This window comes from Hoplias malabaricus, chromosome 1, assembly GCF_029633855.1.
Source record: "Hoplias malabaricus isolate fHopMal1 chromosome 1, fHopMal1.hap1, whole genome shotgun sequence".
In the NCBI taxonomy this organism is placed as follows: domain Eukaryota; kingdom Metazoa; phylum Chordata; class Actinopteri; order Characiformes; family Erythrinidae; genus Hoplias; species Hoplias malabaricus.
Window position 1 is genome coordinate 52996247 of NC_089800.1, and position 18869 is coordinate 53015115.

The 18869-nt window shown below is 44.2% G+C and overlaps 1 protein-coding gene across 4 annotated transcripts in view; it reads right to left on the reverse strand.

Moving 5' to 3' along the window:
* tiam1b (TIAM Rac1 associated GEF 1b) overlaps positions 1–18869 on the reverse strand; it is a 61912-nt gene that overhangs the window by 23869 nt on the left and 19174 nt on the right. For 3 of the 4 annotated variants that reach the window (XM_066679457.1, XM_066679448.1, XM_066679439.1), the window contains exons 6-17: positions 18074–18371; positions 15725–15897; positions 15417–15641; positions 14532–14717; positions 13457–13603; positions 13151–13222; positions 11698–11856; positions 7325–7429; positions 6954–7035; positions 4490–4576; positions 2631–2843; positions 1988–2088 (exon numbers count right to left, since the gene is read on the reverse strand). In XM_066679457.1, the coding sequence (XP_066535554.1) occupies positions 1988–2088; positions 2631–2843; positions 4490–4576; positions 6954–7035; positions 7325–7429; positions 11698–11856; positions 13151–13222; positions 13457–13603; positions 14532–14717; positions 15417–15641; positions 15725–15897; positions 18074–18371 (1848 nt within the window). Of the gene's footprint in view, positions 1–1987; positions 2089–2630; positions 2844–4489; positions 4577–5187; positions 5291–6953; positions 7036–7324; positions 7430–11697; positions 11857–13150; positions 13223–13456; positions 13604–14531; positions 14718–15416; positions 15642–15724; positions 15898–18073; positions 18372–18869 lie in introns of those variants that run through there. The other variant, XM_066679431.1, reaches the window with a different exon arrangement.

Here is an 18869-nt window from a genome sequence, read left to right on the forward strand (position 1 = left end):
ACACTCGATTAGTCTCTCAGACCCCCACCGGCCCCTCGCAGATAAAAAGGCACTCCTTCAGATGGGGAGATGTTTGTTGTGGGTCTCCGGTGCAAAGTGTGGCCCGGAGGAGGCTTTATTTTAATCGCTATGGCAACAATATTAGACTATTTTCCCATCTGTGGAAATGCGAGAGGGAACATATAATGACACTGTTTATAAAAAGAGACACAGAAACATAAGCAATATCACCATCAGAGGGCAGCACTGAATGATGTTTGTCTCTTTGATGGTTGTAAAAGACGCGGGGGTGTGGGGGCGCTGACAGTGGTCATTTTGGCAGCTGATTTTGAGTTAGTTTTTGTCTTAGTCTTTTGACTAAAATATATATTTGTCTCATTTAGTCATTTAATTATTGTTAGTTTTTAAGGAAAATGAAACATATTTTTCTTTTATATTACTCCATTATAAATGGACTTTCATTTTAAACTTTCTTAAGCAATATCTTTAAAAATATATTATATTTAGAAACATTTCAAAATTACATAAGGAATATTTTCTTCAAATTCATTTAGCATTAATTTAACATTAACATTCATTAACATTAACAATCAACTCTAAGAGATACAACTCTATGAATCATTAGCCAACAGTTGATACAAGCAACTCCCTGATGTTTGAAGAAGTCAGCTCCTCTTCACTATTCTGCCTGGATGCTCTTGTTGTCGAAGCAAAAGCAACAAAAGCATTGTCCTGTTTTATATACTTGCAATTTTTTATTTCTAATCGTTCACATTTTCTTTTAGTTTTTATGGTTGATGACAAGAACTATGATGAAATGTTTTGCTCTTTTTGTCATAACCTTAAAAACTAAATGAAAATGTGAAAGATTAGAAACAAAAAACTGTTTTTTATTTGATGTTTGTTGGTGTTGCCTGTAGAGGGCAGTAGTGAGCCACGTTTGTTTATTTGATATTTATTAATGACGTCTTTAGAGGGTGACTCTTTAACATTCAGAGTTTCTCAGAGACAGTATCTGAGATAGAGCTGGGTCTGAATATAGTGAAGCGTGGGCAGAAAAACATTGGAGCCTTGAGCACCGGTGTGCCCTTGAGAACCTTGCAATTCAACGCCTTTTCTCAGCATGAGTGTGTGTGTGTGTGTGTTTGTGTGTAGAGTGTATGCCTCTTGAAGAGTCTGTGTATACACACATGTAATTATAGGAGAGCGTTTCAAACTAAAGACATGTAAAAGCACTTAGTGTTCAGAAAGACAGTACACCACAGTGAAGTCATTGGATATCAGTGTTGTACTGTAAAACTGTGATTGGACGCAGGGCTGTACTGTAAAACTGTGATTGGACGCAGCATTTTACTGTAAAACTGTGACTGGACACAGTGCTGTACTGTAAAACTGTGATTGGACGCAGCATTGTACTGTAAAACTGTGATTGGACGCAGAGCTGTACTGTAAAACTGTGATTGGACGCAGCATTGTACTGTAAAACTGTGATTGGACGCAGAGCTGTACTGTAAAACTGTGATTAGACGCAGCATTTTACTGTAAAACTGTGACTGGACACAGTGCTGTACTGTAAAACTGTGATTGGACGCAGCATTGTACTGTAAAACTGTGATTGGACGCAGCCCTGTACTGTAAAACTGTGATTGGACGCAGCACTGTACTGTAAAACTGTGATTGAATGCAGCATTGTACTGTAAAACTGTGATTGGACGCAGCATTTTACTGTAAAACTGTGATTGGAGAGCAGCATTTTACTGTAAAACTGTGATTGGAAGGCAGAGTTGTACTGTAAATATGTGATTGGACGCAGTGTACTGTAAAACTGTGATTGGACGTAGTGTAGTACTGTATAACTTTGATTGGACGGCAGTGTATTGTAAAATTGTGATTGGACGGCATTGTTTTAAAGTAAATCTTTTATTGGACGGCAGTGTACTGTAAAACTGTGATTGGAACACAGTACAATATATCAATGACCCCTTACCTTTTTGTAGTCATCGTATTCAATGAACAGTTCTGTTTCATCGTCCAAACTGTCCCCCGATATTTCCGACAGGAGTCCAACTCCATCGTCCAGAATCTCCTCTGAAACAGGACAGGGTAAAGACGTTAGAACTTTCCACCAGAAAAAACTCATCCCTGGCTCTACCGCACCTAACCCTGCCTCCCCTGGTTATAGCAGACCTAACCCTGCTGTTCCTGGCTCTACCGGACCTAACCCTGCCTTCCCTGGTTCTAGCGGACCCAACTCTGACGTTCCTGGCTCTACCAGACCTAACCCTGCCTTCCTTGGTTCTAGCGGACCTAACTCTGACGTTCCTGGCTCTACAGGACCTAACCCTGCCTTCCCTGGTTCTAGCGGATCTAACCCTCCCATCCCTGGTTCTTGGTTCTACTGGACCTAACCCTGCTGCCCCTGGTTCTATTGGACCTAACCCTGCCTTCACTTGTTCTACTGGTCCTAACTCAAATCTCTTGGTTCTAAAGGTCCTATCTTAACTGATTGTGGCTCTGACCCAACTCACCCAGGTTCTCAGCTTGGCTCTACCTGTTCAAACGCAGCTTAGCCTGGTCCTACTGGTCCTAACTCAATTCCCCTTGGTTCTACTGTTGCTAAATCAACTCACCCTGGTTCTGGGAGAAGATGTCTGTGTGCAGGTGCTGTACAGAGTCTGACCGTCTGGGGGGAAGGAAGCAGTGCTGCCTCCTGTCCACTGGGGGCAGTGTGTTCACCGTGAGAGAGAGAGAGGCCTGAGAGAACGCAGTCTTCATGTCCGAGAACGTCAAGGTGCTGGCGTTCTTCCCGTTCAGCTGCAGGATCTCGTCCCCTGCGTTTAATCCTGACAAGCATCACAACACAAATGAGTTCATGTCTGTACCGCAGTGATTGAGGATTTGATGGCATTCAGCCTTCAGGAGAGCTTATGTGTGGTCAGGCTTTCATTTAGGATTCCAACATATACCAGAGACAGTGAATAGAGCCACATCACTCCACAGAACTCAACCCGATGCTGGGGGCTTTATGCATGGGTTGCAGTCACATAATATTTTTTTGTGCCTGGGAACCATATCGGGGGCCGTCTAGTTTCAGAGTGCAGCACTAATGTAAACAGATGAAAAACAGAAATAAATTTATGCCAGACACAACTCCTCTCCTTGAACTTTTCTCTTTGTGTCAGGGGTAAAATATATCACAGTGTAGCAAAATAAAAGGGGGAAAAGTAACCCCCTGTTAGCCATATTAGCACTTTCATTATATCTAATGGAAACTGTTAGCAAGTGCATTTCCCTGCTCTTGTGATGAAATCTGAGTGAGTTATTCACACAGAGATTACACACAAGCTTCAGTCATCATCTTATTTCCCTCCTGTGTGGTTGTAGTGTGTAAGAAACGACAAACACAAGCCCCGTATTCCTCTGTCTCAGTCTTTTCCCATCTGTTTACAGGTAAATAATCTGATCCCGCTGTCCCTACGCTCCGAGAGTGAACAGATTCTTGGAGGATGATGTTTTATCGCCACTGTTGCCTAAACTACTCCTCTGGTTTGGCTTAAAGTTTAATAAAGTAGTTCTCCTTGTCTGAAAGTGACCACATAGCAGTGAAGTTGATGCAGAATCCCAAATGTACCTCTCCACCCTCTTTAGGGCACAGTATCGTTCATAAACTAAGACTCACACAGTGTTGTTTTGTGTCGAAAATAACATTTAGTCAACTATAAGATTTACGTTCACTGTCTTGGGGCTGTATTATTAGTGTTGTGATCTGTGATGCGCATTATGTAGGGAGCATGGTGCTATATTGGGATGCAGCCTGAGCTCCTCTACTGATTGACACAGATGAACAGAACTCTGTTTACAAATGTGATGAGAATAAATGGGTCAGGGATCCTTACCTACAGTTCTTTCTTTTTAACGTCTAAATGAGGATATCACATTTTTCCGAGTTGTGTGTTTGAGAAATTAGGAGATACCCACTCATTACTCAATATGGAGCCTACTATACACTGTAACGTCAGCTGCAACCCAAGCAGGTGAAAGCCTTGCAGTGGATGTTGGAACATCTCTTTGAGGGTTTGATGGCTGTCAGCCTTCATAAAAGCTTTAGTGAAGTCCTCCGCGAAGGAATTGGATGGAGTTTCATCACTCCAGACAACACATGCCAATGCAGACCCTGTACTTTGGTGGACTCCTGCCATTGGACATGGTGGTCTTGGGTTTGTGTGTGTGTCCGCTACAGAGATTCCTCTGCCTCCAGAGCTGAGCGTGACTCAGCTAGCACGGCTAATTCCAGCCTCAACAAACCCCCACAAAGCTCTCAATACAAGCCTTACATAACACAGCAATAACACCCATCACTGATCCCCTAACAGAGAGAGAGATAGAGATAGATAGATAGAGAGAGAGAGAGAGAGAGAGAGAGAGAGAGAGAGAGAGAGCGAGAGAGAGAGAATAGACGCTAATGAAGCATTGAAGAGCAGTAATGGACCTTTAGCAAACGCTAATCCTCCCGCTTTCACATCAGTGATATAGAGCTGCTGCACGTTGTCATCCTCCACCACAGAGATAGAGAAGCCTGTGAGAGAGAGAAAGAGAGAGAGAGAGAGAGATTAATAGCTTCTATAATCATAATTCTACAAGAGCAATATTCATTATTTTGATTTCAGTGAGACAAGCCATAACAGAACCTCCCACTTCCCTTCACTGATCCTGAAGATTGTTCATATTCATGTCTATATTTATGTCTCTTTATTAAATGTATCTAATCGCACTGCTTGGTGTTGTAGTGCAGAGTTTTGTGAGCAAGCCACATCATATTGTATAAAACTGTGTCACATCACACTGGACTTTCTAATCTCATCGTATCCTTATTATGCGTAAGAAAGAAAAGTGAAAAAAGATACGAAATACAATGAGAAAGAAATCAAAAGTAAAGAGAAAATCAAATAATATATTGTGTGGCACCGTATCATATTGCAGTGTATCATTGTATCGTATTGCACTGGTCATATTGTATCAACCTGTACCTGTTTAAACTGTAACACACTATTCATTCATTCATTTGTTCAATGTCTGTAAACCAAGGTCGCGTTGGGAACAAGTTGCCCCTGGAGGGGGGCACTTCACAGGGAGAACACACTCACACATTCACACCTACTGACACTTTTGAGTCGCCAATCCACCTACCAACGTGTGTTTTTGGAGCATGGAAGGAAACCAGAGCACCCAGAGAAAACCCACGCAGACACAGGGAGAACACATCACACTCCTCATAGACAGTCACCCGGAGGAAACCCACGCAGACTCAGGGAGAACACACCACACTCCTCACAGACTGTCACCCGGAGGAAACCAACGCAGAAACAGAGAGAACACACCACACTCCTCACAGACAGTCACCCGGAGGAAACCTACGCAGACACAGGGAGAACACACCACACTCCTCACAGACAGTCACCCGGAGGAAACCCACGCAGACACAGGGAGAACACACCACACTCCTCACAGACAGTCACCCGGAGGAAACCCACACAGACACAGAGAGAACACACCACACTCCTCACAGACAGTGACTTGGAGGAAACCCACACAGACACAGGGAGAACACACCACACTCCTCACAGACAGTCACCCGGAGGAAACCCACACATACACAGAGAGAACACACCACACTCCTCACAGACAGTCACTTGGAGGAAACCCACACAGACACAGGGAGAACACACCACACTCCTCACAGACAGTCACTCGGAGGAAACCCACGCAGACACAGGGAGAACACACCACAGAATGAGCAGTATCATTCTGTTCTGTATTGTACTGGACTGTATTTTACTTTGTTATGTCAGATGATACTGTATTGTATCCCACTGTGTAATTTCCTACCATAGTGTTCAATCTATTGTATTGTCTTTTATTAAATAGCATTTTATCATATAGAATGACACTAGTGTTGGGTGATATGAGCACAAATCAATATCACGATTAATTGTACATTTCACCACGATTACGATTAATGAGCGATTATTTTGGACGCCACTGTGGTGCAACAGGTCATGTCGCAGTCACACACAGCTCCAGAGGCCTTGTGGGTTCGATTCCCGCTCAGGGTGACTGTCTGTGAGGAGTTGGTGTGTTCTCCCCGTGTCCGCATGGGTTTCCTCCGGGTGCTCCGGTTTCCTCCGGGTGCTCCGGTTTCCTCCCACAGTCCAGAAACACACATTGGTAGGTGGATTGGTGACTCAAAAGTGTCCGTGTGTCTGTGTTGCCCTGTGAAGGACTGGCGCCCACTCCAGGGTGTACTCCCGCCTTGAGCCCAATGATTCCAGCTAGGCTTTGGACCCACTGAATGAATGAGCTATTATTTTGTTTTTGTGTTTATGACCCTCACAGTTCAGTGGATATTTCTCTAATGTCACTGGGAGCTTGTTCCTGTCTTGTTTTCTGAGCACTGTTCATATTTGGTGTGTGACTGCTTTGGCTGAAACTATTTTTTCACAGTGTTTACATTTGACTTCTTTCTGTTCAGTGTCGTCTTAGTTAAAGTCAAAACACAGTACGTCCAAACCACAGTTTTTGTCTTTGGTACGAGCTCGAGTCGCTCGGTTGACCTCAGCGTTTAGGTACTCTTCCATGTGGCACATGGGGGCAGAATCACATGACTACAGCTTGGAAGCGTGGTTTTAAAGGGACAGTTCATGAACACACAGTGGGGACAAAACAAAATAAAAATAATTGATATAGACAAGGTAATGTGGATAAGAAGTCCTGAATGTCAATTTAGATTAATTTTTGATTAATTGCCCAGCCCTAGATGATCATATCATATTCCATTGATAATGTATAGCATCATACTGTGTCATATCTTAATGCATCATATGGGATTGTATCATAATATGTCCTATTGTACTGTATTATATCATAGCGCATCATATTGTGAGTCTGATACTGACCGTATCCGATCATGCAGGACTCATCTCGGTCGAACTGGATGACCTTCCGGATCTTGGAGCACAGCTCAATTTCTTTATACAACTGTAAACAAAGAGTTAAACTCATTTCCCTTCAGTCTTCACTGACACAGAGAACCATTTCACAGCTCGCTGTGTCTTACAGACGAAACATTAGAGACACAACCATTTAAGGGCAAGGACTTCAGACACTGAACCACTGTGCCCATCTACGTTTAGTAAATAGGGTTTAGTACAGAAGCTCTGACTCACCCAGGCCACTAGGTGTCAGTATAACAGCAGTGTCATTAGATGAACTAGACTGATCCTTAATGGAATACAGATATTAAAGTTAACGAAAACCTGAACGTTACCAAGTCGTGAACGTCCTCCTCTGGTTTGGGAATATAGAACTGAACCTGAGACTCTATCAGAAACTTCAAACGCAGGTAATGCTTCGTTGAGTCCAACCCATGAGCCTAGAGAGAGAGAGAGAGAGAGAGACAGAGGATGATCTTTAAGCTATAACACCGCCTGATGCTGATGATGTAACAGTGTTCAGACACAGTCTGAGAGCAGAGCGCTGCTTAAAAACAGGACGTTATTAAAAGAAGTGTAAATTCCTTTCAGGAGACAAACATCTGTCTTAGCAATGTTAACATCTGTTTAGCTATCAAAAAAAATCTCAACTGGAGTCTCTCTAACACCCAACTGAAGAGAACACTAACCTCTGTTCATCAGACTCAACACGCTCAGAGAAGAACATTAACCTCTGTTCATCAGACTCAACACACTCGGAGGAGAACACTAACCTCTGTTCATCAGACTCAACACGCTCGGAGGAGAACACTAACCTCTGTTCATCAGCTCAACACGCTCAGAGAAGAACATTAACCTCTGTTCATCAGACTCAACACACTCGGAGGAGAACACTAACCTCTGTTCATCAGACTCAACACACTCGGAGGAGAACACTAACCTCTGTTCATCAGACTCAACACGCTCAGAGGAGAACACTAACCTCTGTTCATCAGACTCAACACGCTCGGAGGAGAACACTAACCTCTGTTCATCAGACTCAACACGCTCGAAGGAGAACACTAACCTCTGTTCATCAGCTCAACACGCTCAGAGGAGAACACTAACCTCTGTTCATCAGACTCAACACGCTCCGAGGAGAACACTAACCTCTGTTCATCAGACTCAACACGCTCGAAGGAGAACACTAACCTCTGTTCATCAGACTCAACACGCTCAGAGAAGAACATTAACCTCTGTTCATCAGACTCAACACGCTCGGAGGAGAACACTAACCTCTGTTCATCAGCTCAACACGCTCAGAGGAGAACACTAACCTCTGTTCATCAGACTCAACACGCTCCGAGGAGAACACTAACCTCTGTTCATCAGACTCAACACGCTCGAAGGAGAACACTAACCTCTGTTCATCAGACTCAACACGCTCAGAGAAGAACATTAACCTCTGTTCATCAGACTCAACACGCTCGAAGGAGAACACTAACCTCTGTTCATCAGCTCAACACGCTCAGAGGAGAACACTAACCTCTGTTCATCAGACTCAACACGCTCCGAGGAGAACACTAACCTCTGTTCATCAGACTCAACACGCTCGAAGGAGAACACTAACCTCTGTTCATCAGACTCAACACGCTCAGAGAAGAACATTAACCTCTGTTCATCAGACTCAACATGCTCAGAGAAGAACATTAACCTCTGTTCATCAGACTCAACACGCTCAGAGAAGAACATTAACCTCTGTTCATCAGACTCAACACACTCGGAGGAGAACACTAACCTCTGTTCATCAGACTCAACACACTCGGAGGAGAACACTAACCTCTGTTCATCAGCTCAACACGCTCGGAGGAGAACACTAACCTCTGTTCATCAGACTCAACATGCTCAGAGGAGAACACTAACCTCTGTTCATCAGACTCTACACGCTCAAATGAGAACACTAACCTCTGTTCATCAGCTCAACACGCTCAGAGGAGAACACTAACCTCTGTTCATCAGACTCAACACGCTCAGAGGAGAACACTAACCTCTGTTCATCAGACTCAACACACTCGGAGGAGAACACTAACCTCTGTTCATCAGACTCTACACGCTCAAATGAGAACACTAACCTCTGTTCATAAGCTCAACACGCTCAGATGAGAACACTAACCTCTGTTCATCAGACTCAACACGCTCAGAGGAGAACACTAACCTCTGTTCATCAGACTCAACACACTCGGAGGAGAACCCTAACCTCTGTTCATCAGACTCAACACGCTCGGAGGAGAACACTAACCTCTGTTCATCAGCTCAACACGCTCGGAGGAGAACACTAACCTCTGTTCATCAGACTCAACACGCTCGGAGGAGAACACTAACCTCTGTTCATCAGACTCTACACGCTCAAATGAGAACACTAAGCTCTGTTCATCAGCTCAACACGCTCAGAGGAGAACACTAACCTCTGTTCATCAGACTCAACACGCTCGGAGGAGAACACTAACCTCTGTTCATCAGACTCAACACGCTCGGAGGAGAACACTAACCTCTGTTCATCAGACTCAACACGCTCAGAGGAGAACACTAACCTCTGTTCATCAGACTCAACACGCTCGGAGGAGAACACTAACCTCTGTTCATCAGACTCAACACGCTCAGAGGAGAACACTAACCTCTGTTCATCAGACTCAACACGTTCAGAGAAGAACATTAACCTCTGTTCATCAGACTCAACACGCTCTGAGAAGAACACTAACCTCTGTTCATCAGACTCAACACACTCGGAGGAGAACACTAACCTCTGTTCATCAGACTCTACACACTCTGAGGAGAACACTAACCTCTGTTCATCAGCTCAACACGCTCGGAGGAGAACACTGACCTCTGTTCATCAGCTCAACACGCTCAGAGGAGAACACTAACCTCTGTTCATCAGACTCAACACGCTCGGAGGAGAACACTAACCTCTGTTCATCAGACTCAACACGCTCGGAGGAGAACACTAACCTCTGTTCATCAGACTCAACATGCTCAGAGGAGAACACTAACCTCTGTTCATCAGACTCAACACGCTCGGAGGAGAACACTAACCTCTGTTCATCAGACTCAACACGCTCAGAGGAGAACACTAACCTCTGTTCATCAGACTCAACATGCTCGGAGGAGAACACTAACCTCTGTTCATCAGACTCAACACGCTCAGAAAAGAACACTAATCTCTGTTCATCAGACTCAACACGCTCGGAGGAGAACACTAACCTCTGTTCATCAGCTCAACACGCACAAATGAGAACACTAAGCTCTGTTCATCAGCTCAACACACTCAGAGGAGAACACTAACCTCTGTTCATCAGACTCAACACGCTCGGAGGAGAACACTAACCTCTGTTCATTAGACTCTACACGCTCAAATGAGAACACTAAGCTCTGTTCATCAGCTCAACACGCTCAGAGGAGAACACTAACCTCTGTTCATCAGACTCAACACGCTCGGAGGAGAACACTAACCTCTGTTCATCAGACTCAACACGCTCGGAGGAGAACACTAACCTCTGTTCATCAGACTCAACACGCTCAGAGGAGAACACTAACCTCTGCTCATCAGACTCAACACGCTCAGAGAAGAACATTAACCTCTGTTCATCAGACTCAACACGCTCGGAGGAGAACACTAACCTCTGTTCATCAGACTCAACACGCTCAGAGAAGAACATTAACCTCTGTTCATCAGACTCAACACGCTCAGAGAAGAACACTAACCTCTGTTCATCAGACTCAACACACTCGGAGGAGAACACTAACCTCTGTTCATCAGACTCTACACACTCGGAGGAGAACACTAACCTCTGTTCATCAGCTCAACACGCTCGGAGGAGAACACTGACCTCTGTTCATCAGCTCAACACGCTCAGAGGAGAACACTAACCTCTGTTCATCAGACTCAACACGCTCGGAGGAGAACACTAACCTCTGTTCATCAGACTCAACACGCTCGGAGGAGAACACTAACCTCTGTTCATCAGACTCAACATGCTCAGAGGAGAACACTAACCTCTGTTCATCAGATTCAACACGCTCGGAAGAGAACACTAACCTCTGTTCATCAGACTCAACACGCTCAGAGGAGAACACTAACCTCTGTTCATCAGACTCAACATGCTCGGAGGAGAACACTAACCTCTGTTCATCAGACTCAACACGCTCAGAGAAGAACACTAACCTCTGTTCATCAGACTCAACACGCTCGGAGAAGAACACTAACCTCTGTTCATCAGACTCAACACGCTCAGAGAAGAACACCAACCTCTGTTCATCAGACTCAACACGCTCAGAGAAGAACACTAACCTTTGTTCATCAGACTCAACATGCTCTGAGGAAAACACTAACCTCTGTTCATCAGACTCAACACGCTCGGAGTCTTTTTTATTTTATAATAATAAATAATAATAATAATAATAATAATAATAATAGTAAATAATAAATGTTTTATTGTACTATGTAAACATGGCAGTTTGTGACTGTGTAAATGGGTGTGTTTTGTCACCTACTTGGCTCCGCCCACTCTCCCATGACAGCAATTCACTGAAATTAGATCTCCTCCTCCTTCATGAAGGTCGGCCCTAGGTATGAATCTCTGACTGATGTAGCCTCTCCCACTTTGTCCAGAAAAGCCAGGTTGTGTTTATTTGAAATAAGTAAAGAAACAAACAAACATAGACGCTTCACCTTGCAGATGGTCTCCAGTGTGTCCAGAGCCGACTCTCCAGGCCGAACCACGGACAAAACCGGGCGCCCGCAGGGTAAACACACCCAGGACGGAGTGAGGTTCCTCGCCCAGGAGTCGCACGGCTTCACCGCACACCTCACACTCTCCTCATCCTCCCTCTACAGCAGGAAATCACACACACACACACGGGATTATTATACAGGGTGGGCCATTTATATGGATACACCTTAATAAAATGGGAATGGTTGGTGATATTAACTTCCTGTTTGTGGAAGTATATGGGAGGGGGGAAACTTTTCAAGATGGGTGGTGACCATGGTGGCCATTTGGATTAATTTTGGATCCAACTTTTGTTTTTTCAATGGGAAGAGGGTCATGTGACACATCAAACTTATTGGGAATTTCACAAGAAAATCAATGGTGTGCATGGTTTTACTTTATTCTTTCATGAGTAATTTACAAGTTTCTGACCACTTATAAAATGTTCAAAGTGCTGCCCATTGTGTTGGATTGTCAATCCTCTTCTCCCACTCTTCACACACTGAAAGTTACACCGCAGGAGAAATGCTTGCACAGGCTTCCAGTATCCGAAGTTAATATCACCAACCATTCCCATTTTATTAAGGTGTATCCATATAAATGGCCCACGCTGTAGAGTGGTGTACTGATGTTACAATGTCACACACATGTTTACAGTGAGGTGAATAGGAGGCTAACTCTGGAGCAGATGGATAGACAGACGAAACGATGTACAGATGGATGGGGGATAGACTAATGGATGAGTGGATAATGGATGGATGTTTGCAGGACTGATGGATGGAAGAATAATGGATATATGTGTAAATGAACGGATATACTGATGTGAATAAGTGAACTGAAACCGTGAATGAATGGATGAATAGATGACTGATGGACTGATGGGTGAACGAGTGGATAGATTTAAGGATGGATGGATGGATGAATGGACAGACATGTGGATGGATGGGTGAATGAATACATGAAAAACACACATGAAAGAATGCATCAGTAGTAGATGAACTGACAAATAAACAGATAAATGGACTGAAAGGTGAAATGATGAACTGACAGATAGATGAATGGATGGATGGAAAACAATGTATGGATGAAAGAACAGGTGACAGATTAATGAATGCAAGGATAGATGTTTTGATCGATGAAAGCATGGATATATTAAAAGGATGGATGAATGAAATGACTGATAGAAGGGTAATGGATGAAAAGGTGGATAAATAGATGGATGGATGGTTTGATCAAATAAAGGTTAGATGGATTAAAAGATAGATAGATAAAAAGATGGATGGATGAATGGATGGATGGATCATAGGATGAATGGATGAAGAGGTAAATATATGATTCAAAGATTTGATGGATGAAATGGTGGATAAATAAAGAATGGATGGATGAGCGAAAGGATGGAAGGATGAAGCTTACTGCAGTCTTTGATGACTCCTCAAACATTTCCTCCATCACCCTCTTCACTGGCTCCTCCCCTTCTGCAAAAACCTGTAGACACAAATAAACAACCTTTATAACAGTAAACAAACTTCCCCTGGGGTCCGCCGCCTCGGACACAGTGTAACTAATTAGGACAAGAGCCATTTCCTAGTTTTCCTCCAATCACACGACACCCTACAAACTGGGAGGGTGTTTTAAAATGTGGCCGGACATCAACACGCTTGGAGGAGAACACTAACTGATACGTTACTGGTACGATAGCTAATAGATAGGTGGTGTTACCTGTTCTATAGTGGGGTGTGTTTTGTTTTTCCTCTTGTTGCTGTTCTCCAGGCCCCACAGCGAGGAGAAGCGACTTTTGCGTTTGCTGGTGGTACGTGAAACGGCGTGGGAACGCTTCCGGACACACACCTCAGAACGAGCTGCTACCTGCGTGCACACACACACACACACACACACACACACACACACAGTTTGTATAATGCATACAAAGAAACATAAAATGAAATGGAGTGGTAGAGTGCCATCCAGTTCCTCTGGGATTAGTCGGAGAGGTGTGTGTGTCTGTGTGTGTGTGTGTGTGTGTGTGTGTGTGTGTGTGTGTGTGATCCAGAGCTAGGCACCAACACCAGCCCCTGACCCTCACTGATGTTTATGTTAAGGCTGAACACCATCAGCTCCTCACAGCAATGTTTACGGCAACGTTTATGCAACCAAAAGCGTATTCAGTCTCTCTCTCTCTCTCTCGCTCTCTCTCTGTTTTTTCCCTCTCTTCCCTCTTTCACTTTCGTGAAAAAATATAAAGAAATAAAAAGCTGGTCACTGAATGAAGAATGGAGTGACTGAAAGAATGGCAAGGTGGCGAGAGAGCTGTGTGTGTGTGTGTTGTAGCCTTTCAAACTAAAAGCCCTCCCACAATCCCTCTCTGCGTCTCTCCCCCGCTGCGGGACTGTGGGTGGCTATAGACACACACACGCACACACAGAAATAAAGCCCAGACCTAAACTGACTGGGTTTTGAAAACACAGTATTTGGGCAAAAGTGTGTGGACACCAGCTCGTCCAGCCTTTCTCCAGAACTGAAGGGTGCTGATGGTGTTCAGCCTTCACATCAGCATCAGTGAGGGTCAGGGGCTGGTTTTTGTGATTAGTTCTGGATCACAAACACACACACACACACATACGCACTACTCCAACCTGGGTGAGGTGTTACCGAAGCTTGGGAATGATCAATTTAGGTTCATGTCCGTTGAACTGAATGATATTTCCACTAAAAGAACAGCTAAAAGCAGTGGGAAAGAAGAGAAAGACCGAAGAGATGGAGCGATAGAGGGATGGAGGAATGGAGAGGCGTGTACCAGGGCGTGGAAGGAGGAGACGGAGAAGATGCCGAGGCGACCCATGGCCAGTTTGGTGGGGCGTGAGGCGAAGGCCAGCAGGCGTTTGGGGTTTGGCAGCTCTCCGCCCTGAAGACTGGACAAATAACAACGATAACGAAAAAGGTCCATGTGGAACTGCTCCAGATTCTGTTCCCACAGGAAAATCTGAGAGAGAGCGAGAGAGCGAGAGAGAGAGAGAGAGAGAGAGAGAGAGAGAGAGAGAGTGAGAGAGACAGAGAGAGAGGGAGACAGAGAGAGAGAGACAGAGAGAGAGAGAGACAGAGAGAGACAGATAGAGAGGGAGACAGAGAGAGAGAGAGAGAGAGAGAAAGAGAGAGAGAGAAAGTGAAAAACGAGAATACAGAAAAAAAAGTGAGAAGAGAAGAAATTCAGAAAGCGTGAGAGAGAAAGGAGGGGAGAAAGCATGAAGAAACAGAGAGAGAAAAAAGAGAACAAAAAAGCAAGAGAGAGAGAAAACACAGAAAGAGGAAAGAGAGCAAGAGAATGTGTGAAAGAGAGATCACAACTGAATACAACTGCCACACAATGTCAACAAAGAGCTCAACACTATTGGAGGAGAACACTAATTTTCTGATTCTTTCACAGTCTTCCTCTGCTTATTTACATGTTTATTTGTGGTTCTACCTCTTTAAGAATGATCTTCCTCTCATTGTTTACTTGTTTATTTGTTGTTCTACCTCTTTATGGATGGTCTTCCACTCATTTTTTACATGTATATTTGTTGTTCTACCTCTTTAAGGATGATCTTCCTCTCATTGTTTACTTGTTTATTTGCTGTTCTACCTCTTAAGAATGGTCTTCCTCTCATTGTTTACTTGTTTACATGTTTATTTGTTGTTCTACCTGTTCCAGGATGGTCTTCCTCTTCTTGGAGTCAGTGACGGAGGCGAGCTGCATGTCTCCCATCTTCTTCATCTTCTCGTCCATGTCGATCTTCTGCTCCAGTTTCCTGATCTCTGAGCGCAAGAGCCGCAGCGTGTCCTCGCGGTGGCGCTGTCGTGCAAATGCAGCCGCACACGCCGAGTGTATCGCTGTCACCCAGTTCTCCAACTCCGTCTGACTGCATGTCTGCACACAGACACCCAGTTAATACACATACACACACACGCTGAACACAGTCCCAGTTTGCAGGAGTGGGTCAGTGCTGTCACCTGGAAGAGATAAGAGTCCCCCACTGAGTTGCTGAGGCAGAAGACGAAGTCTTTTTTTGGGTGTTCGGGGACAGCTTGGACGATGCTGTTCTCCACCCACACGCCGTGCTTGGGAACGCTGGTGGGGTCCACTGCGGACCGCCCGTCTGTCTCATAGAAAAACAGAGTGCACCCTGGAAATATCAAGCATGGTTTAATTAGACCAAGAGGAGCAATGAACTTAGACTACTGTATGATTATGAATATTATTAATTACGATAAATAAACAAATAATAAATGTCCATTTGCTCAGTTCACTTCCCACCAAATATTTTTTTATTGATGTGGCTTGCTCACTTGAGGGTTTTACATTTTGTTTTTTACATTTCATGTCAAATCTTTGTCTTACTGGAATTCTGTGAAGCTGCTTTGTGACAAAATCAGTTGTGAAAAGCGCTATATAAATAAATTTGATTTGATTTGATTTGATGTAACTCTGCCGCCCAGTGGCCGGCCTGGAGAAGTGCAGCTCATTGCCCCATTCTCAAATTACCCAAACAAACATTAAAATCATTCTAATTAAATTACCATAATATTAACATGATTATAAAAATGTGACTATTCTGGCTGATTCGTTTTAATTAAAAATTGTTTTGGGGAATGTACTATAATGCTGAAAGTACCTGGGAATGACCTATAGATCTTTGGGGATTGTAATCTCTTAAATATAAAATTACTCTAAATAAGTCAAATATACTCTTATTCTATAAATACAGAATAAGATGCATCTTCCTATGACACTGTCAGGACCGAGCAGACTGACTGAGGCGGACGCACATGCTATAATACAGCAGACTTTTATTTATACAAAACATAAGAAAACAGACAGACTAGGATAACACGACAGGACACTTAGATAAAGAAAGACCTAGACAGAGAGACCTGGACAGATAGAGAGAGATAAACAGAGATCTAAACAGAGAAAGCTTAAACAGAGACTTAGACAGAGAGAGACAGATGTAGAGAAACCTAAACTGAGTAAAGACACAGACTTGAGACAAGAGAGATACAAAGACTGACTTGAAGGGAATGAGGAACAAACGAGACAAACAGACCAGAGACAGACGAGAGAATGTGGAACGAAACGAGGAAAGTGATCGATCACGAGACAGACAGACTGGAGCGAGCAAAAACAAATGTCCAACAAACAGGCACAGACACAAAGGAACTTATATACACACAAGGACAGCTGAGACGGATAACGAGGGGGCAGGTTTAAAATGAGACACAGATGGGAACACTCACGCAACACAGACACACACACTTTCACTTACACACTCACACCTATGGACACTTTTGAGTCGCCAATCCACCTACCAACGTATGTTTTTGGACTGTGGAAGGAAACCCACACGGACATGGAGAGAACACACCAATTCCACAGACAGTCACCCGGAGCGGGAATCAAACCCACCAGGTCCCTGGAGCTGTGTGACTGCGACACTACCTGCTGCGCCACCGTGCCGCCCAGGCACATTTATCATATTTTTATTAACATTGCTGCTTCTAAATCATTTTGTTGGGCACCTCAAGAGAATTTGTAAATAATGTGTAAAATAAATACAAATATTAATAATAATATTTAAAATAAATATAGCCATTATCGCCATTTTGAAATTTAAAGGTGCAGTCAGTCATTCTTCAGTGTCTTTACTTGTCTATTAAAAAGTTGTTACACTGACACCTAGTGGCAAGAATCGATACTAACCCCATTTTAAAAACGGACACCCAAGAGCAGAGGACTCATTATGTGGAGTAGAAAAACTACTGTACTCTGGTCCTTCAGCTCAACTGAGTTGTGCTTTATAGACAAACGTGTAATAAAATAATAATAACATTAATAGAATGTAGGGCGGCACGGTGGCGCAGCAGGTAGGTGTCGCAGTCACACAGCTCCAGGCACCTGGAGGTTGTGGGTTCGATTCCCGCTCCGGGTGACTGTCTGTGAGGAGTTGGTGTGTTCTCCCCGTGTCCGCGTGGGTTTCCTCCGGGTGCTCCGGTTTCTTCCCACAGTACAAAAACACACGTTGGTAGGTGGATTGGCGACTCGAAAGTGTCCGTAGGTGTGAGTGTGTGAGTGAATGTGTGTGTGTCTGTGTTGCCCTGTGAAGGACAAGGCGTGTTCCCGCCTTGCGCCCGATGATTCCAGGTAGGCTCTGGACCCCCCGCGACCCTAAATTGGATAAGCGGTTACAGATAATGGATGGATGGATAATAGAATGTAACATAAATAAGAAATAATCGCAAAGTATTGATGTTAAAAACGATTGACTGCCCCTTTAATGTAACGTACAGTGTGTTACTCCTCACCCTTCAGTGAGACCCAGTAGCTCTTCCACTTGCGGCGAGTGGCGAGCTCCACCTTCTTGTTTTTCTTGTGAACGAGCAGGTTCTTGACGGTCAGGCGTCCGGCCTTTCTGACGCTTCCCTCCGCCGCCGCCGCCACACCCAACAGCGGCTCCGGGTGATAGGCCAGTCCCAGCAGGGGCTCGGTGTGGTAGGCGGAGCTTAGTGTGACGCAGCTCTGCTCGTCGCTATGCGCCGACACCCTCTCTTCGGCCTGGCAGGTGCTCTTCTCCAGCTCCTGGCGGAAGTTCTCATACACCCCCTGCGTTTAACAGAGAAGGGTCTGTCATGTTTAACAATGACATCATGGCAAGCCACATAACAAACCACACAATGTCTGTCTGCAGTCCAGAGGAACAGAAACATTTATGCTCCAAAGAGCGGGTCCCCACACAGGCAGTAGGCATTTTAATGGAGGACAACGGAGGATTTAGGAACCCCTGCTGGACCTCTCTAGAACAGACTCAATGGAGACTCTTGTTGTGTCCCAATTGCACACTTAATATTAATACTAACCAGATTTTGAGTATGTACTATGTAGTATAATTACAAGTGTCAATGTTAAGTACACTTAAAAATCCACACTTCAGTTCACACAAGAGACGAGCTTCTCACGTCTGGAAAATATCGGCTCTGCACCCTAAATAACACCCTACTTCCTACATATTGAACTACGCAGATTATAAAACTACTACCACTAACTAATACTACTACATCCAGACGGTGCCTGAAATATCAGACAGGGAGATGTGAAGCTTAC